Source organism: Phocoena sinus, chromosome X, assembly GCF_008692025.1.
Source record: "Phocoena sinus isolate mPhoSin1 chromosome X, mPhoSin1.pri, whole genome shotgun sequence".
NCBI lineage: Eukaryota > Metazoa > Chordata > Mammalia > Artiodactyla > Phocoenidae > Phocoena > Phocoena sinus.
The window spans coordinates 7,770,304-7,792,201 of record NC_045784.1 but is presented as its reverse complement, the minus strand read 5'-3'; the positions used below and the strand labels follow the sequence as shown (position 1 = coordinate 7,792,201).

The 21,898-nt window shown below is 42.7% G+C and overlaps 1 protein-coding gene across 1 annotated transcript in view; it reads left to right on the top strand.

The window, feature by feature from the left end:
• The window catches only part of MID1 (midline 1), a 180,928-nt gene that overhangs the window by 114,453 nt on the left and 44,577 nt on the right, over nucleotides 1-21,898 (top strand). The window contains 2 exon segments of the mRNA XM_032620096.1: nucleotides 6,323-6,430; nucleotides 15,097-15,245. Coding sequence (XP_032475987.1) covers nucleotides 6,323-6,430; nucleotides 15,097-15,245 — 257 coding nt within the window.

The following is a 21,898-nucleotide window of genomic DNA, read 5'->3' as shown; positions in this document are numbered from 1 at the left end:
GGAATATAAGAATGGTAGGGTTACAAATATTTGGAAGCTTCATCAAAGTGGGAAAAGAGATTCAACTTTCCCAGTTTCAAAGGAAGGTCACATCGGTATTCTTTGAAAGATCTAAGGATAATACTTGACCTAAAATGATCAGATGAGGGCTTCCCTGGTGGCGCAGTGGTTGAGAGTCCGCCTGCCGATGCAGGGGACACGGGTTCGTGCCCCGGTCCGGGAAGATCCCACATGCTGCAGAGCGAGCGGCTGGGCCCGTGAGCCGTGGCCGCTGAGCCTGCGCGTCCGGAGCCTGTGCTCTGCAACGGGAGAGGCCACAACAGTGAGAGGCCGGCGTACCGCAAAAAAAAAAAAAAAAAAAAAAAAAGATCAGATGATATTCCCCAGTTTCTGGGAATTTCTGTTTTGGGATGACGGTGGTTGCAGTATCAGCTTTCTCAAAACATACTTGGCTCAACAAAGTAGATTTCAGTCCACTTTGTCGGTAAAACAAACCTATTCATAGTGAATATCGATTAGTCAGAATTTGGATTAAATTGAACCCCACGTTATGATGGTGACTGAGACACTTTTCCTACCATAGAGTAACCCAAATTGCAATGATTTTGAGAGTGAAATAGATCCCAAACTAAATCATAGTCTCTTAACAAAACTACTTCCCACTGCAGACAGTACTACCTCAGATCTGTGTATGGCTTCATAATGTAAGTCATTTCCCCATATATTATTCCTCATATCTTATGGTATTGTATTTACCACAAAAATCCCGCTTGACTGAGAGAGCAGATAATATTCACCTCATTTTACAAAATAGGACAACTTAGAAACGGACATACTCCTCCACTTTCTCAGTATCATCTACGAGCAGAGCTCGTACTCCATACCACATTTCATGGCGCCTACTTTAGAGTTACTAGCAGGGTCTTACTAGGTTCAGTCAAAACCAGAATATCTTCTTTTTCTTTTGGGGGGGGGGGGTATAGTTGTTTTACAATGTTGTGTTAGTTTCTACCATACAGTGAAGTGGAGTTCTCCGTGCTATACAGCAGGTTCTTGTTAGTTATCTATTTTATACATATTAGTTAGTATATATATGTCAATCCCAATCTCCCAGTTTATCCCACCTCCCCTTTCCCCCCTTTGGTGTCCATACGTTTGTTCTCTACGTCTTTGTCTCTATTTCTGCCTCGCAAACAGGTTCATCTGCACCATTTTTCCAGATTCCACATATATGCGTTAATACACGATATTTGTTTTTCTCTTTCTGACTTGCTTCACTCTGTATGACAGTCTCTAGGTCCATCCACGTCTCTGCAAATGACCCAATTTCGTTCCTTTTTATGGCCGGGTAATATTCCATTGTATATATATATGTACCACATCTTCTTTATCCATTCGTCTGTCGATGGGCATTTAGGTTGCTTCCATGACCTGGCTATTGTAAATAGTGCTGCGATGAACATTGGGGTGCATGTGTCTTTTTGAGTTACGAAACCCAGAATATCTTTAACCAGAGAATATGTTAGCAGCCACTTCAAAACCTAAGGACCTCACAATGTGGTCGGTTGAGTTTTGACCAAGTGCTAAGACACTTCACTGGAGGAAAGAATAGTCTTTTCAATAAATGGTGCTTGGGCAACTGGATATCTGTAAATATAAGGATGAAGTTGGACCCCTACTTCTCATAATAATACACAAAACTTAATTTAAAATGGTTTGTAGACATAAGTGTAGGAGATAAAACTTCTAGAGGAAAACTGAGGTATGAATCTTCATGACCTTGGATTAGGTTTCTTAGCTACAACACCAAAAGCACAAGTGACAGTAGAACAAGAGATAAATTAGACTCCATCAAAATTTAAAACTTCTGTGCTTCAAAAGTCACCATCAAGAAAATGAAAAGACAACCCACAGAATGGGAGAAAAGATTTGCAAATCACATAGCTAACAAGGGACTTGTATCCAGAATATATAAAGAAATCATACGATTCAACTATATAAGACAAATGGCCCAATTACACAATGAGCAAAGGATCTGAATAGTCTTATCTCTAAATTAGGTACACATATGGCCAAGAAGCACACGAAAAGATGCTCAGCATCATTAGCCATGAGGGAAATGCAAATCAAAACTACGGTGAGATGCCACTCCACACTCACTAGGATGAATAAAACAAAAAAGACAGACAGTATCAAGTGTTGACAAGGATGTGGAGAAATTGGAAGCCTCACATACTTCTTGTTGGAATATAAAATGATGCGGCCCCTTTGGGAAACCGTTTGGCAGTCCCTCAAAAAGTTAAACAGAATTAACGTGTGACCCAGCAGTTCTACTCCTATACTCGAGAAGAATGAATACATATGCGCACAGAAAAATTTATACATGAATGTTCATAGCAATATTGTTTATAGTAACTAAAAAGTAGAAGCAACCCACATGTCCATCTACTAGAGAATGGATAAACAAAATGTGGTATATTGCTGAAATGGAATAATATTTGGCATAAAAAGGGATGAAGTATTGACACATGCTGTGACTTGGAGGAATCTTGAAAACGTTATGCTAAGTGAAATAAGCCAGACAAAAAGGATCGCATGGTGTTTGATTCCATTTTTATGAAATGTCCAGAACGGGCAAATCCATAAAGAGACAGAACATAGATTAGTGGTTACCTAAGCCTTGAAATGGGGTGGGTAGCAAGAATGTGGAGTTACTGCAAATGGGTATGGGAATTCTTTAGGGGATATCGAAAGTTTTCTAAAATTAGATTGTGATGATTATAGAACTCCGAATACACTCAGACCCACAAACCGTACACTTTAAATGGGTGAATTTTATGATATGTGAAGTATATTTCAATAAGGCTGTAAAAGAAAAAGAAAATCAACACCCTTCCCCCTAAAAAAAAAAACTTAAGACATATTTTTGTGTCTGTACAGTCCTGGAAAACCAACAAATCCAATACCTGCGTATTGAGTGCTTGTAATATGTCATGATAGCTACTTGCTTCACTTCATTTTACCTTGTCTCTTGTTGGAAGATCTTCTTCACCATCTGTTCATTCAACAAACAGTTTTTGAATGCCTATTCTGTGCCAGATATGGTGCCAGATGCTTGGGATAGATGCCTCATTTCATACAACAGCCCAAGATCCCTCCCTTCATGGAGCTTGCATCCAATTGGATTTCCCTTGATTGTATGTTCAAGTACAGCTTAGCTCTGAGGGCTCATTCTAGGGGGCCCATGGTTTCAATACGATCCCATCCTTTTCACAGCTCGGTTGTAGTCAGTTATTAAATTCAGTTTGAAGTCAAAAGAAATGACAAGAAATTTCTCGAGAGTAGTGGAGTTTCAAGTAAATATTTCCATAGATAGCTCAACTTACTTGAGAGGCCTCAGGGGGAACTAGAAATGATGACAGAAAAGTAATGGTAAGAGAAACTGAGCCCAGCGATTAACTCCCTTGAAATATTAGCCTGAGTTCCGCGTTCTGTGCTTGTCCATCAATGCATTCTTAATTCTTTCTTTTGTTTATGAAACATTTAGCAAGTATGTCTGTGTGCTAATCTAACACAGGACATGATCTCATAGTTCGCTGCAAATGGCCAGTGAGCACCATCTCCTCAATAAGGCAGTATCTTGAGTTGTCTCTCTGCCCTGTCTTGCAGTGATCAGGAATAAAACTCAAGGAATCCTGGTCTCTGGAAACAGGACATGATTTCTCTGAACAGCCATCAGTGAATTTTTATTCTGAACTCCTGACCCCACTTCCGGTTTGTGTCATTCATAGAGACTGAAATTACTCCAGTTAAAGAAAGTATCCCTAATCAAAAGGGCTTAATGACTGGGCCACGTCTCCTCCCTGAGTTATACTGGAGTAATCAGTGCTATTGTCGTTCTTTGTAACACTGCAGGCTTCTCCTGCGCTGTGTTAAAATCATAAAACTCACGCATGCTATCTCCATTTCCCACAGCTGTGATTTCTGGGTCTCTGTCTGTGAATAAGCATTTCAGAATTGTCATGAGATGGAGGAAATAGCACGTGCAGAGTATTTCCCAAGCCCAGTTGCCAAGAATGAGCTAATTTTAACCCTCCCTTGCATACAATGAGCCTTAAAAACTTCAAATACAAGCCATTCTACAATGATCTACCTTGCCAGGAGAATGGCGGGCTTTCACTGTAGAACCCCGGCCTTCCCGAAGTATACCAGAAGTAAGATTTAGAATTATGCTATAAGATTAATAAGATATTCAACCATCCTTTTCCTTTTTGATGTTTTTATAGTGATAAAATACAAAGTTCATGTCTGTATATAAAAGAAAAGTTAAATAAATGTAATGTAACCTTGCTATCTTGCTTTTGGAAAATTTGTCCAAAAGATATTGATGATAATCTGTCCTCCATAAAAGAATAATATTAGTTTTTTTCTAACTTTTTATGTTTAACAGTCTAAAATTGCACTTTCCTTCAAAATATAAAAGCAGGAACTGCAAATATATTTCAAGTGTCAGTTTTCAATCAGTTGGTAATAGCTACGTACATGGTGTGTTAAGAAAGATCCTGAGGGACTTCCCAGGTGGTCCAGTGGCTAAGACTCCGTGCTCCCAGTGCAGGGGGCCTGGGTTCGACCCCTGGTCAGGGAGCTAGATCCTGCTTGCTGCAACTAAAGATCCCGCACATGGTAACAAAATCGCGCATGCTGCAGCTAAGACCCAGCGTGGCCAAATAAATAAATATTTTTTTTTTTTAAAAAGCAAGACCCTAAAAAAAAAAAAAAAAAAAAGCAAGACCCTGAGGTTCAGTATGGCTTAGCAAAAAAGACTGCTGTCATTGGATAATAAATGTTTTCCGGGGGTGCAAGAAGTCCTATATTTGCCATCCCTGCATTATTGGAAGAAGAGTTAACATTTAAAGTATCTTTTCATAGGGAACACTCTTGCACTGTTGGTAGGAATGAAAATTGATACAGCCACTATGGAGAACAGTATGGAGGTGCCTTACAAAACTGAAAATAGAATTACCATACGACCCAGCAGTCCCACTACTGGGCATATACCCTGAGAAAACCATAACTCAAAAAGAGACATGTACCACAATGTTCACTGCAGCGCTACTTACAGTAGCCGGGACATGGAAGCAACCTAAGTGTCCATCGACAGATGGATGGGTAAAGAAGATGTGGCACATGTATACAATGGAGGATTACCCAGCCATAAAAAGAAATGAAACTGAGCTATTTGTAGTGAGGTGGATGGACCTAGAGTCTGTCATACAGAGTGAAGTAAGTCAGAAAGAGAAAAACAAATACGGTATGCTAACACATATATATGGAATCTTAAAAAAAAAAAAAAAAAAAAAGGTTCTGAAGAACCTGGGGGCCGGAAAGGAACAAAGATGCAGACGTAGAGAATGGAATTGAGGACAGGGTGCGGGGGAAGGGTAAGCTGGGACAAAGTGAGAGAGTGGCATGGACATGTATACACTACCAAAGGTGAAAGAGATAGCTGGTGGGAAGCAGCTGCATAGCACAGGGAGATCAGCTCCGTGCTTTGTGCCCACCTAGAGGGGTGGGATAGTGAGGGTGGGAGGGAGTCTCAAGAGGGAGGGGATATGGGGATATATGTATACGTATAGCTGATTCACTTTGTTGTACAGCAGAAACGAACAGAACATTGTAAAGCAATTATACTCCAATAAAGATGTTAAAAAAAGAAAAAAGTAGACAAATAAAAAAATATCTTTTCATGACAGATATAGAGAACAAAACCAGTGGGGAGTGGGAAGAGAGGAGGGGCAAGACGGGGTAGGGGAATAAGAGGTACAAACTACTGTGTATAAATTAGATAAGCTACAAGGATATATTGTACAACACAGGGAATATAGCCAATATTTAATAATAACTATAAATGGAATATAACCTTTAAAAAATGTGAATCAGTATATTGTACACCTGAAACTTATATAATATTGTATAGCAACTATACCTCAGTAAATTCTTTAATAAAATATGTTTTCGGGCTTCCCTGGTGGTGCAGTGGTTGAGAGTCCACCTGCCGATGCAGGGGACACGGGTTTGTGCCCCGGTCCGGGAAGATCCCACGTGCCGCAGAACGGCTGGGCCCGTGAGCCATGGCCGCTGAGCCTGCGCGTCCGGGAGGGGCCACAGCAGTGAGAGCCCCACGTACCGCAAATAAATAAATAAATAAATGAATAAAATATGTTTTCAGCAATTACCAGAAATATACTAGTCTACATTAAAAAAAGAGCATTTAACTAAAACAAATGCCAAATTAATGCTCACCATTTTATCTATCCCATAGGTCAATGCATCACGTCAAGAAGCCAAATTGATGGAGGAGTGTGATCTTCTTATTGAGATCATTCAGCAAAGACGACAAATTATTGGAACCAAGATCAAAGAAGGGAAGGTACGATTTCTAGGGCCGAAGGTTTTGTATTCTCTACCTAGAGAAGATATACGCCCATGCACTTCAATAGCTTAGGAAATAATGAATGACCCCTTCTTCTATATTGTCTATAATCTCCTCCTAAGTCTTGAAGACGTAGTTCAAAGCCTCTTGGTTGGCCATTTTTTCCTCCACCCTTTCTTTGTGTTACGGTCTCCTATGCATACCTGTAATACAAAGGCTGCTCCGTTCCCCAGCTCCAGGGCACAGCATGGAGCTCTGGTCTGTTGTAGCTACTGTTTTCCATCTCTCCTCTCTATGAGAAGGTGGGTTCCATAGAGGAAGAGTTCATTTCATATTTATTGCTATATCCTAGCAATCAAAACAGTATTAAATAAATGTCTAAATCAATCAGGCTTTATATACAGAAATTATGAAGTGTTTTCTCATGCTCTTGAGGGAATTTACACAGGTGTCAGTTTCATCGTGGCAAAACTCCTGTAGTTTCACTGTATCTTATACCCCTTTGTGGATATACAATATTAATAGTACTTCTTTGCTAATGTGTGTATGTTTAAAATTCCTATGGTTTTATAGTAAACTATATTCAAAAAGCAATGCACAAATTTAGGTTATATTCTTTATGGCCGTCTTCTCCTTTATTCAAAATTCATTCAGAAATGTTGATAACTTAAGAATCCATCACTTTATTCTATTTTTAACTTAGTCATGTTTTTATTGAAATACTTACGATCTACTTTATTTTCCCCATTTCTCTGCCACCCTCACAAGACAATTTTGTAAATATCTAAAACTAGAAACATTCATTCCAGATCCAGTCAGTTCGTGAATCTCTATTATTACTGCTCATAACTATAATGACACGTATAGTTAAATCCACTTGGCAAGTATTTAGCACACAGATTACAACAGCTAATGTATGTGCTCTTCTCTGTTTTCTTCAGACTTTTAAAGGTGCTTCTAATATTGTAGAATGTTTTAGACTGCTTTGTCTGTATACATTGGAAAACATTTATACATGTACACTGTGATGGTGATCAGAAAAGTTGAAGTCAAATCAAATACTTCTGGAAGCTGTTCCAGTAGATTATCAAATGAATACACAATTCTTCCCTGGCCAGGGACGGACTCAGATGCATTGAACAGCTCCTTTCCCCCACATACAAATTATCCTGGAATCTGTACAGAATCTACTTCCTCTCCTGTCATCATGCACCATGTGTATTTCTCTTAATACCTGACGTCTTCCGGGTTCTCAGGCATGTGAGAGCCTGAAAACAGCTGTAATTAATTATTAACATACATGAGGAAGGTAATTTGTTGCCTTTACGTGGTCGTGTGCAGGGATCAGCTCTCAATATGCATATTACTTCCTTATTGCTGCTGGAACAGATTACCACAAACTTGGTGGCTTAAAACAACACAGATTTATTGACGCCTGACCTTTTGGAGGTCAGAGGTCTAAAATCGGTCACAACTGGGCTAAAACAGTGCTTTTTCTTTCTGGAGGCTCTAGGGCAGAATCCACTTCTCTTCTGGCTTTTAGAAGCCACCCACATTCCTTGGCTTGTGGTTTCTTCATATCACTCTGAGCATTGCACCCATCCTCAAATCTCTTTCTCTGGCACAGACTCTCCTGGTTCTCTCTCATAAGGACCCTTATAATTACATTGGGGTCAACCAGATAATCTAGGATATCCCCCATCTCCAGATCCTGCACTTCATCACATCTGTGAAGTCCCTTTGGTCACGTAAGGTAACATATTTTTAAAACTCCTGGGATTAGGATGTGGGCATCTTTGGGGGCCCTTACTCAGCCTGCAGTGACTCTCCGCCACAACTTCCTGGCCAGCAGGTCTTCCTTTCCCTTACGTAGCTTCCCAGCATGAGGGTTCCTCTCGTGAGCTAGAGCAAAGTAGCGAAGGGGTGTGTGTGTCCCCAGTTCCAGCCATGGTGATGCATGGGCCTCAGGCTCTCGTGCACCCACTCTACCCTGGACACATGTCCGTGATAGGGAACATAGTAAAACAGGAAAGCAAAGAGACACATAGCTGGGCCCAAAACCAGATAAACATCTCCACGGGCCAGAAAGAGAAGAAAACTACAAAGCCACGATGGTGGCTTTTTAAGACGCAGGCTCCTGGGACTTGGTCTGGAAGAGAGTAAAGCAGCTATACCTTCAACTCCTATGGCTAAATAGTTTTGGAAACATTGGGGTAAAAGGGCTAGAAGTGCTCCAGATGGTATGGGAAAGTGAAATCAGGCTCACTGGTTGATGCCATGGGCTGTGTAAGGCTTCGCAGTTCATTCAAAGGGACCGAAAAGAGATTATTGCCAGTTTTCACCTAGGGTCATAGCTGTTAGCAAACTTCAGGCCTGGGAGTCTAGAGTAAGTCAGCCAGGTTGGAGCCTGGCTCTGCACTGTTTCTGATACCTACACGAAACGGGAGCCTCAGAAATGCAGAGATACTACAAGATTCTGGAATGGGGACCCCCAAGGATGGGGTGAAGGAGACTGTAAAACAGACGGGAGAGGCTAAGCAAGGCGGGTGAGGGAGAAAAACATTATGAATGACTTCAGCCCTTGAACACAGAAAGTCAAACCACAATTCCAAAGCAAATAAAGAGATCTTGAATTTCTAAAAATACAGCCAACAAAATCAAAGATATCGTCTCACCTCAGTTGAAATTAATTTTATGTGAAAATGTTAAGAAGATGTTCAAAGAGATACATGAAGGAATAACTTCTATCTTAAAAGAGCAAAAAATCGTGAAACCACAAAAGAAGGATGTGAAATAAGAAAAAAAACGATATAAAAATAACAAATTAGAAGTTCCGGAGGGAAAAACGTGTGCACTGAAATGGCAAAGAAAACTGAGCGGGAAGGGAATTTTGGAAGCTGAGTTTTAGCCTCCACGTAGGGGAGGCTGTCTACACATAAGAATAGGAAACTTGATCCATACTTCACACCACATACAAAAATTAAATGTCAATGGATCATATACCTAAATGTAAAAGGTAAAAACTGAAAATTCTAGAAGAAAGAAAACATGGGAGGAAATCTTGGTGAACTTTGGTTGGCCAAAGATTATATACACTGGCAGAAACATAAAAGAAATATTTACAAACTATAGAGATAAGTATATACTGTATTTCACCAAAAGTAAAAACTTCTCCTCAAAAGGCACTCTTTTTTTTCTTTTTTGCGGTACGCGGGCCTCTCACTGTTGTGGCCTCTCCCGTTGCGGAGCACAGGCTCCGGACGCGCAGGCTCAGCGGCCATGGCTCACGGGCCCAGCCGCTCCGCGGCATGTGGGATCCTCCCGAACCGGGGCACGAACCCATGTCCCCTGCATCGGCAGGCGGACTCTCAACCACTGCGCCACCAGGGAAGCCCCAAAAGGCACTCTTAAGAGAAGGTAAAGACAAGCCACATACTAGGAGAAAATTCTTATAAATTATTTATTTAATAAAGTAATTGTATCCAGAATATATTACAAATTCTCAAAACTCATTAATAAGGAAATAGATGACCCCTTCACCAAAATGGATAAAAGATTTGAATAGATAGACACTTTACCAAAGAAGGTATAAGGATGGCAAGTAAGCACATGAAAAGATGGTCAAAGGCATTAATAATTAAGGAAATGCAAATGAAAACCTCAATGAGATACCACTACTTACCTACTAGGATAGTTAACTTAAAAAGATGGACCATGCCAAGTGTTGGTGGGAATGTGAAGGAATTATAGCTCACACACTGCTTCTAAGAATGGAGACGGTATATTTTAGAAAACTGTTTGGCCCGTTCTTAAGTAGTTAAACATACATTTACCATTCGATCCAGCCATTCTAGGTGTTTACCAAGAAAAACGAAAGCGGATGTCTATATAAAACTTGTATGTGAATTTTCACGTTAATATTAAGGGTAATATTAAGGGTAATTTCCTGACTGGAAATGACCCGAAGTCTATCAACAGATGAATAGATGAACGGTTTGTGGCATTTGCGCACAACGCAGTGCTATCCAGCAAGGAGTGAACTCCTGACACATGCAACAACATGAATCTCAGTATAATTATGGTGAGTGAGAGAAGCCAGACAGAAAATAGTATATACTGCATGAGTATATTCATACAAAACTCTAGAGATAACACTTGCTAGTAATCTACAGTGACAGAAAACGAATCAGTGGTTGCTTAGCGATGAGTGACAGAGGGGTGGGCGGGATGAATTACAAAGGGACAGGAGGAGAATGGGGGGGGTGATACATATGTTCATCATCTTGAATGTGAGGACTGTTTCATGGGTTTACACGTATTTGCAAACTAATCAGATTTGTACTTGAAATATGTGCAGTTTCTTATATATTAATTATATCTCAGTAAAGCTGTTTATAAGACAAGGAAATTGTACATTTGTACGATGGAACAGTCTTCAGCAATTAAAAGTAACGAACTAGGGTGATACGTATTCATATGGACAGATCACAGAAATGGGAGCAAGCTTTATGATGATTCTTAGGGAATGAGGAATATTATCTAAAATTTGATGAACTACAAAAAAATCCCATATAATGTTTAGGCATATATACATCAACATGCTTGGGCGTCATCAAGAGGGTGCTCGCCTCTGGAGAGGGACATGAATGAAATTAGGGAGGGACGCACAAAGGCTTCAATGCCATCGATAATAGTTGAATAGTTCCTTTGAAAAATCAGACGCTAATATGATGAAAACACTGAGATTTGCTAAAGCCGGTACTGTGTATGGGAAAGTTGATCATATGACTTTAAAAACGGTCCGTATGTTTGAGATGTGTCACTTTTTGAAAGTGCACGTCTGCTCAGGGATATAATCTCAGAAGGCAGTGTTACTTGGGAAAGATGAAGAGAGGAAGGCCCCGTTCAGCTTTCCATTGAGTTACTACTTTGGTACACGACCGAGGACTGGTTCATCCCAGACCCGGGAATTCACAGTGAGTAAGTCCCTGGCCAGGGCATTGGGTGTCAGAGATACGTTTTAAAGAAGAGAAGAGCATGGGTGCCAACGCCCTGGAAATCAGAGAGGCTGGGCAGGGAGGGCAAGTATGGACTTGGTGTCCAGTGAGGGTGCCCAGGCTGGTGGTTGGGAAGTCTGAAGACACTCAGTCCAGAGAAGGGCTTGCGACTTTGCCCTCATCTGTCTCTGGCGCCGATCACAATGCCATTTGATCTGGAGGAAACAAACCCACCGCAAATCCTCCAACTGGGGAGATTGCCAATCAGGCGATGTTACACATTAGCACATGCTGGTAATTCCTGCTCTCAGACCATTGCACCTTCTTTAAAATAAATAGCTCAGCAGCCTCTATACTGAGACTGATTGGAGAGTCTCAAGCTCTGAGACTCCCCGGGAAAGAACTGGCTTATTTCTTCAGTAGTAGGGGATAACTTTCGCGCCAACACAGGAAAAGCTGACAGCAAACTCCAGATTAAGCCAATTATGTGTTTATGTTCAGACACATACCTATGGTAGAAGGCTGCAGCTGAAGAGAAAAAGGGCCCTTCTCGTCACTGCTTTTATGTACTCTGAATCTCCAAAATGTAAGATAATTCCCCTGGACTACATGTCAGGGCTTTTGTATAGCCTGATAGAAACCCTGAGGACAGTCCTTGTTGATTGGGATACTTGTTTTAACTGAGGATCAATGGTTTGGACCTAACAATTTTGGGATGGGAATCCTACGTATATATGAAAGCATTTAAAATACATTTAAAGAAAAATAAAGGGCCACTTTTAAAAAGCATTTGTAAGGTAAAATAAACAGCAAATAAATTGATTTAAATAGGCCTATGTCCCCAAAAGGAGGCAGAGTATTTCCATGATGAGTGTGGAGTGAATTCCACAAATTACAACGTGCAGTCGCACTTCCCAAAGGAAAAAAAGAAGAACGCTGCCAACGTGGAAAAAGTTTTAAGTAATATATTAAAGAAGTGTTTTCTAATGAAGAAATTCGTATATTGCTAAATACTCAGTGTCTGATTCTGAAGTGTGGTACCACGTAGGACAGTGTTTCACAGAGTGTGTTCAAATCCAGGGCCATCTGATCAGAATCATTTAAGTCAGCGAACTTTTTTCTGTAAAGGGCCAGATAATGAACATTGTAGGTTTTGCCTTCGGTCTCTATCGGAACAGCTCACCGCTGCCCAATGGTGTGGTGTGAAAGCAGCCACAGGTGATTCATAAACAAACGCACGTGGCAGTGTGCCATGAAAACTATTTGCACAAACAGGTTGTGTGCTGGATATGGTCCACAGACCATAGTTCGTGAACTAACTTAGAAAAGTTTTTCTTTTCCTTTTTCTTTTTACTGAAACCCACGGTAAGAAGAATACATATAACATCAAACCCAGCACTGACACACACACACACACACATAAACAACACACACACACGGAGAAATAAGTTTTACAAAACTTATCTTGCCCTTTCTACCAGGAATGCTTTCTGCCACCTTCTTTTGACCTCTCCTCTTTCATTTAGTCTTCTAAATGCTAATCCTCTCCACACTGACGATTCATCACCTGCAGATCAAAAAACGTTCATTGCTTGTTAAAAATGCAGATTCCTGCCACCCTGCCAATTACAGCTCCTCCCCTAGGATACGCGAGTGCCGGCCCAAACATCTACAGTTTTTCTTTAACAAAGGTCCCCAGCCGAATCTTGCGCACACCAGGTTTGAAAAGCTCCAATCTGGTATATCAGATGGAATTTGTACACTGAACTAAGATTATAATTACGCCAATAGTTTTCTGTAAAAAATTCCTGGACTTTCAAAGGAGGCTCTCATTTGGGCTTGCTTCAACTTATGCATGATTTAGGGCTTTTTTTCTTCTTCTTCTTCCTTTTCCTCTCATGTCGCTTTTAATTTCCAGTATCATGATAGAAATTTTTTTAAAAAGAAGAAAATGGAGTTCAAGCGTTTTTCCATTCTGTCATCTGTGGGGTCACTATTACTAGGTATACCGAAAGGACGTGAAGTTATTCAGAAGGAAAAGTTGGTCCTTATTTTGTTGTTGTTGTTAGAATTGTATTAAATATCTTCAATTCTGCCGTGTAATTGAAAGCATTCTTTATGTTATGTGATTAAATATTTCTTCCTCTGACAGTTTCTTAAGGATACGTTCTAATATCTTGAATTGGACTCTGTGCCTTTCTTAGCTTTACCTCTGGGTATAATGACGTTAGCAGCTGAATTCTATTTGGTGTAAAATAAGTGTTATTTTATTCAACTAATGAACACAGTTATTTAATCTGCGGTGATGGTCACTATAATTACATACAATGAGGTAAATCTCTTACCGGGCTTAAGATAACATACTCTTTGCCCCAGAGTTTTGACAGTGCATTTCTCTAAAGCCTTTACTTTCAAGAATCTTTCTCACTCTTGCCTGCGGTCTTGTGGCCGATGCCTCACGATTCAGCATTCATTTCCTTTGTTTGCTGCAGGAGGACAGAGCTGAAATTGGACAGTCCTCAGAGGCCTCAAGTCCTGACACCTCCTTCCTTCCTTTTCTTCTGTTAGACTTGCGCGGGGACGATAATGATGACTTGGAGAAAGGAGGAATTTCTTGGAGTTAGCAGGAATTCTGGAGGGAGCCTGAGCCGCCCTAGCCTTTCACCCAGGGCTGTTTTCCGTTCCGGAATGATCATAAGGCCGGCCAAGACCTGTCCCAGGCTGTGTGCACCGGGGCACCAGGCGCACGGCAATTCCAATTAGCCGTCTCATTTGAACTTGGCTTCTGGCCATAGGGCTTCATCTCTGAGCACATTTCAAACACCAGAGCAAATGGTCAAGTGGGTTACCGTGGACTTATCTGGGCCTGCCCCAGAGGTTGTGGTCAATTACGTTTGAGGGTCGTTTGCAAGCAAGACGGAATCAGGAGTTGGAATGGAGGTTGGAACCAAACGTGCGTTTTTATCCCGACTGGGAAATGCTTATCAAAATAGTTTTAGTTATCAAGTAAGCACAGAGTGCCTGGAAATGACGTTCCCGGTGAGGGGAAATGGCCCAGCTGTGCTTTTTTTGGCTTTCTCTCATCGGTTCAACAGGAAAAATATTAATCAATGGGAAAAAAATGCTCCCTTTCTGTTAATTTAACACATGAGTTTGAGATAGCGTGGGAAATAGTGATACCTAATGTTTTTACATCGCGATTTTATTACACGGATAGCAAAGGACTTTTTAGAAAATGGTTTTGACTGAAGGCACACATTTGCACCTATAGAGGTGTTTTATTTTCTCAATGGCCCAGCTGAAAAATGGAACTAGAGAAAGTTTCAGGGTTCCCTACGATCTTATGGTAATTGTGTGAGGGAAGGGGTCCGGTGACCCTCTGTAACTCACACTGGGCAACACCTTTTTCCCCCATCAACAGGGAAGCAATTCGCAAGTCAGGGTTTCCTCTTAAAACAAATTAGCAACACTTCTCCAAGGAGATAAAGAATAGCTAAGACAAGAGTGCCATAACTGGGGTTTCCGTCTTTCTCTGCCTCCTTTTTGAACATTTACTGAAGGATGACTCGCATACAGTAAAACGCACACACCGGGAGGGTCCAGCCCGGCACGTTTTCACTAAGCGAGCCCACCCGTGTAACCATCTTCGTGCCTCTTTTGTTCAAGGTGATGAGGCTTCGCAAACTGGCTCAGCAGATTGCAAACTGCAAGCAGTGCATTGAGCGGTCGGCATCACTCATCTCCCAAGCAGAACACTCTCTGAAGGAGAATGATCACGCGCGTTTCCTACAGACCGCGAAGAATATCACTGAGAGGTGAGTGCGGGGGCTGCTGGGAAATTCTCGGCGCCTGGGCTCCTGTGTCTGGGGTGTGATTGGTTGGCCTTGCCCTGCCTTGCCTTTGTTTGCATTTTCAAGGCCGAGTACCACAGAGAATAGAGGCTTTGAGGTGCTTTGTTCCAGCTAAAGATGCTTCCCTTTGACATGTCAAAGCCTTTTCAGTATCAGCCTAGATAGAGTTCAAGGCCTTTGAAACAAGAGTCCGCCAGTTAGAAAGAATGAAATCAGCCTGCTTTTAGTGGGGGAAGAAAGCTTATAATGGCACAAAACAGCATTTACTGTGACTCTCAGACCTGATCTTATCGTGTACTTGATAACAAAGCATCAAAATGAAGACCAAAACATAAAAGGGAATCTTTTCTTCCATCTCAGGGCTTATCTAGTTTTTCAAAATCGCCCAGGTGTTATTCTCTGTTAGGCCTGTTTTTATTTGGTTGAGAAGCTTTGCCTCTCCTGAAAGGTCAAGACCGACTCATGTGGGAGACAAAGAAAGGACAAAACTGTCAACTTCGTACCTCCTTCTTTTAAAATATTCTTTATTCTATGGTAGGGGGACATGAAAATGACATGATTTGAATGGGCAGGTCAGCGGTGAAACTGACAGGGGTCACTGTGCCTTCAGTGCTCGTACTTGATGGGCATAAAATTATTCACCTTCACTGATGCAAACACCTGTGGCAATTCTTGTGGAGCCCAGGAAAAGCACGTAATGCCACCTGAATGACATCTCCAACCAACGCCAGTGGCCTTGACTCTTCATTCGTTCAAAGTTTCAGAGTCAACGGATCCTCTTCCAAAGCCGTAATAGAAGACCATCCCTAGAAGACCCCCAGACAGCTCCTTCGTGCTGGTCTGTTATCCTAGAGCAGGAGTCTGCAAACTTCGCGGGCCTCTCACTGCCGTGGCCTCTCCCGTTGCGGAGCACAGGCTCCGGACGCGCACGCTCAGCGGCCACGGCTCACGGGCCCAGCCGCTCCGCGGCACGCGGGATCCTCCCGGGCCGGGGCATGAACCCGCGTCCCCTGCATCGGCAGGCGGACCCTCAACCACTGCGCCACCAGGGAAGCCCAGGAGTCTGCAAACTTTGCCTGTAAAGGACCAGAGAGTAAATATTTTCAGCTTTGCAGGTTATCGGGTCCCCATCACAACTACTCAACTCTGGGTAGGTCTCCAACAGCCTAGTGTAGATGGAAATGAATGGACGGGCGAGGGTGTGTTCCAATAAGACCATTGACAAAAACAGGCGGCAGGCCAGATTTGGCCCTCAGGCGGTACTTTGCCAACCTTTGGCCTAGGGCAAAAAATACCATCTTCTGACTTGAATTTCTTCGAGGAAGGCGAAAGAAAACTAATGATTATGGAGGGCTTGCTTGTGTTGCACACTGCTGATTCTCAGAATACCACGTAGAGGCAGGTGGTGGTACTTCCGTTTTCGCTGTTCCTTCAGTGGGAGGAGGGTAGAGTATCTTTACAACTCTGGTCGAGAATCCAACCGGCTTCTTTGTGTTACTTCTTCTATTTGAGAAAATGTCCTCTGAGACTGGTTAGATACTTATCTCTTCCAAAGCACGTGGATAACAGCTGGTTACCATCCCTCTTATATCCTTAACATGGTCTCCTCCCTTCTGCAAGAGCCGCCAGCTTCTTTCCTCATGACTCCTAGGTTCCAAGTATTTAATTGTCTTCGCTGCTCTCAGCTGCCTCTAGTTGCCTGAAATATTCATGCTAAAGTTAAAAACTGCATACGGCACTAATACTCCAGTGTACCCAGGACGCTCTACTAGACAGCGTTTACACTTACGTCATGGTTTCCCACTGGGATCCAGTAGTACTTTTCTCCAGCTGTAAATTGTGAGATGTCCAGATGAAATGGCTAGTGTGGGCTGCACGTCTCAGCAATCCCTAAAAATCCGATGCAGTCTAACACGAATAAATTCTCACCTAGCAGGGGGGAGAATATGGCCCCGTAACAGTTAAGAGAGAACTTAACTGGAAGTTAAGACCTGCATTTGAAGTCCAACACAGCGCATGCATGCCCACATGTGATCTCGCTCAGACCCAGCAGGACATACCTGGATCCCTTCAGCCCCACCTCTCACAAGCCCATCTCATCAAGAACAGAAACGTGACCGATTGCTCTTTCTACAAATGAGTTGTATCATATACTGTATTCTCAAGCCTCGCTAATATATAGTTCTCCGTGTGATTGTATGTACACTTTTCTAAAATGATGTTAAATTAGCAACACTCTTCACTAAATCCAGGCATGAGAAAGTTGGCCCACTGCTTATGAGAAGTCTACACTTCCATCAGATGTGAATACGTAGTGCCTGTAAAATTTTGCTAGGAGCCCTTGTCCCTCTGTTTCTGCATCCTATCTCTTTCTGTCTCTATTTGTCAATCCTCTTGGTCAATTCCTGAGCCCTTTTCCCTTTCCAGCAATTAGAATATAGTAAAGAGGCACTGGGCTTGGACTTGGAATTTGGAATCCTGGGTTAAATCCTAGAACTGTCACTTTCTGACTGTTGTTCTTTGGGTTTCTCCAAGAGCTTTTAAAAAAAAAAAAAACAAAAACATTTCTTTAAAAATTTTTTTTTTTTTTTGGCTGCGTCGGGTCTTAGTTGAAGCACGCGGGATCTTTTTTTTTTTTTTTTTTTTTTTGCGGTACGCGGGCCTCTCACTGTTGCGGCCTCTCCCGTTGCGGAGCACAGGCTCCGGACGCGCAGGCTCAGCGGCCATGGCTCACGGGCCCAGCCGCTCCGGCGGCACGCGGGATCCTCCCGGACCGGGGCACAAACCCGCGTCCCCTGCATCGGCAGGCAGACTCTCAACCACTGTGCCACCAGGGAAGCCCTTTTTTTTTTCTTAAATAAATTTATTTATACATTATTTATCTTTGGCTGCATTGGGTCTTTCGTTGCTGCGAGCAGGGGCTACTCTTCCTTGCGGTGCGCGGGCTTCTCGTTGCGGTAGCTTCTCTTGTTGTGGGGCATGGGCTCTAGGCACGCGGGCTTCAGTAGTCGTGGCACGCAGGCTCAGTAGTTGTGGCGCACGGGCTTAGTTGCTCCGCGGCATGTGCGATCTTCCCTGACCAGGGCTCGAACCCATGTCCCCTGCATTGGCAGGCGGATTCTTAACCACCACGCCACCAGGGAAGTCCCACGCAGGATCTTTCGTTGGGATGCGTGGGCTCTTCATTGCAGCGCGCAGGCTTCTCTCTAGTTGTGGCGCATGGGCTCCAGAGTGCGGGCTCTGTAGTTGTGGCGTGCAGGCTTAGTTGCCCCGCGGCACGTGGGATCTTAGTTCCCCTACCAGGGATTGAACCGACGTCCCCTGCATTGCAAGACGGATTCTTAACCACTGGACCAGCAGGGAAGTCCCCAAGAGCTATTTTTGACTTAGAAAACTGGACTCATACTAGCTACCTCTATCAGTAGTTGCGATAACATTGCTGGCGACTCCTATAAACAGGCCTTAAGTGTTGTAGATAGTCCATAATGTTTGTTGGATTTATGTTTTCATATTACTTAACATTCTTCTCTAGAACGTGACTTCACAGTCGTGTTTACTACTGTGTCTGCCTTGGGCTTTGGTGCCTGTGTATTTCTAAACCATCTTTATTCTTCTATTCGAGGGTGGGTGGAATGCCCAGAACAAACTTTTAATCCTGCAGGCCTTCCTAAAGTGAGAGTTGGATGTGATTTTTCTGCATCGTTAAACCACTTAAAGTGGACATGTTCGCCTACAAGCTGAATCAGACCACAACAAGTTTTTCAATTCAGAAACATCAGAAAACCCCTAGCGGAGAGAGAGCCTCTCAAGTTTTACACTGTAGGAGATGCATATGCTTTGGAATCGAGCGCTCGGCTCTGTGCTAATTTCCTCAGGAGTAATTACGGGTAGCACTGGGGCTGCTCCCTAATCCTTGTGAGTCTCCTTTTGCTCATGTGCTCCCGGCGGGCAGGACCCCTAGCCATCTTGTTTCCACCATTATGGCCCCAGCACGTAGCAAACTGCCTTATCTGAATGAATGTGTGAACAAATCTATAAAACAGGGCCGATTATTCCTACCTAATATGGTCGCTGTAGGGATAAAATGAAATAATGGAGTAAAGATATTAGCTGAGTTCCTGTCTCAAGGTGAACTTACAATAAATGCTAATTTCCTTCCTTCCCACTCACTAAATGGATGCAAATGCATTGTATAACATACTATGTTCTCTAGCCTCGCTAATACATAGTTCTTGGTGTGATTCTATGTGCACTTTTCTAAAATGATGTGAAATAAGCAAAACTCTTCACTCATTCCAAGTATAAGAAAGTTGGTCCACTCCTTAGGAGACATCTAAAGTTAAAGTCATCTGTAGCAGCAAATTATCTGTATCAAGAGGATGAGAAGAAGAAAACTCCCTCTGAACAGTACCAGTACCCGTTTTTCAGAGTTCCTAAGAGGGACTCAGACTCCACTGGATGACTCCTCTGTCCCTCACTGCCACAGGCAATTCAAGGATCCCGCAGAGTTCCCCAGAGTACAAACCCGAGAACTCCAGTTATCAGCTGGAAAGATGGCACTTATAAGAATTAGAGTGCATGTGATGAGTGATTTTTGAAATGTGTTCTACAGGGCGTTAATTGGTGTTAAAACAACAAGGTTCCAGGGTCAGACGCGTTTGGGAATTCCTGAGCTGACTAAAGTAAACCACACTTTGTTACTGTGTGAACTCACCGGGTTTTACCATGGTGATGTGCGTCGTAGCCCACCTGCCCGAGAGAGACCCATTGAGGTGCCATTGTCAGGCGGTTGGGCATGGGGGAATATTAAGTGGGAAGGGTAGAGCATCTTCCCCTGGTGTTGACTGTTCGGCAGAAATCTTGGAAGCACTCTAGCTCTAGACATGTCTTCCTTCCAGAAAACCGGCCCCATGTGGCTGCCAGCAACTGAGTGTCATGGAGATTAGGGGCATCAAAGTCAAAATAGAAAGGGGAAGTAGCGTGCAGCCCACCCTATTAAGTGTCAGGGTAGGACACAATGCCGTTATTTGCTCCAGTATGTTAAGAGCTTGACACACAGCCACAAGCATGTGTACACATATTCCCGTACACACACACACACGCGCGCGCGCGCGCGCGCGACTCTAGAAGCACAGAACTGAGAAAGTGGCATGTGCTGATGGCCCTGGTGGATTTTTGGCAATTTATCTGAAAGGCCAAGAGATGGGCAACAAGGATTTGGGGAAGAAAAACACGGCCTAAAATGTTGAATTTGGCAGATCTCCGCTCGCCTGTCAGTCCAATTAAGAATTTGAAATTGTAGCCGAAGATAAATATCTTTCCTTCTATCAGAAAAAAATGTGTAGGTGTTAAAAGCTGCGATCATCTCCGAAGAGTCTTGCTGTCAGTCTTCGCCTCCCAGGCTTAGGAACTTTCAGCCTCTCTGTTCCCGCTCTACAAAGTTCCCACCATCAAGATGTCAGGCGTTGTCAACAGTGTCCCTTGACTAAAGCATGGTTTAGTTAATCGTTTGTGGACCGTAGAGCCAGGAGAAACTTGGGAATGAAGTCTATTTTGCATGAACCTGAACAGAAGCTTGTGCCACTGGACAGGGGAAGTACCAGCTTGAGATTATCTGTTCAGAGCATTCGAGATCTCCCAACCTGGTGAGCACAAGATCTGTGCCACGCGGGAACAGCAGAGAAACACAATAGAAAGTTCGGTGCTTGTTTCATAATAGCTTGGTGCAGTTCTCCCTGTTGGACATCATGAAACAGAAATAACTGGGGTTTCACTTTGAAATTTTTATTCGAGGAATTCAAATGGCACCGTAGCATTTCTTTGAACCTTTCTGCATTGATGCAAATCTGTTGGGCTCTTCAGTAAATGACATATTTGAAGGGCTTACTCAGTATTCGTTGACTATTTGGTGACTAATCCTAAGACCTCTCTGAGTTTGAAGGAGTGTTTGTGATTATAGGTCATAAGGAAGGCGTTTTTTAAGTCCAGGTTGACCGTCTGTGAAAAGTGCCTAGCGACCATCCCTTTATCCATCGGTCTGAATTAGCAGTTGTTTGTCATAATAATTAGTCCAATTCTCTTGGGTGCAGCAATTAGCCAATAAAATCACACAACTCCCTGCTTGTCGCTGTTTCCTGGTGAAAGGATCAGGTGGTGAATTTAGATTCTCTATCCTCATTCAAACACTTGAAACTTTTCTTTCCAGAGTTTATTCCTCTTCAAACTTTCATGTATGGATCTCAGTATCATTCCAATTATTACATTGTTGATTATCTTCTCTCCTTCCCTCCCTGTATAGCACTGAATATGCACCAGAAGTACAATTATAGAAACTTTAAGGATTTCGCGCATTTCACAGGTGTAACTTTTTTATTGCAGTGAAATTTGCATAACATAAAATTAACCATTTTAAAGTGACCAGTTCATTGGCATTTAGTACAGTCACAGTGTTGTACAATTCCTGCCTCTATCGAGTTCCGAATTATTTTCATCACCCCAAAGGAAAACCCCACACCCATTATGTAATCACTCCCCATTGTCCCCTGCCCCCAGCCCCTGGCAACCACTGATCATCTACCTTCTGTCGCTATGGATTTCTGCCTGTTCTGGACATTTCA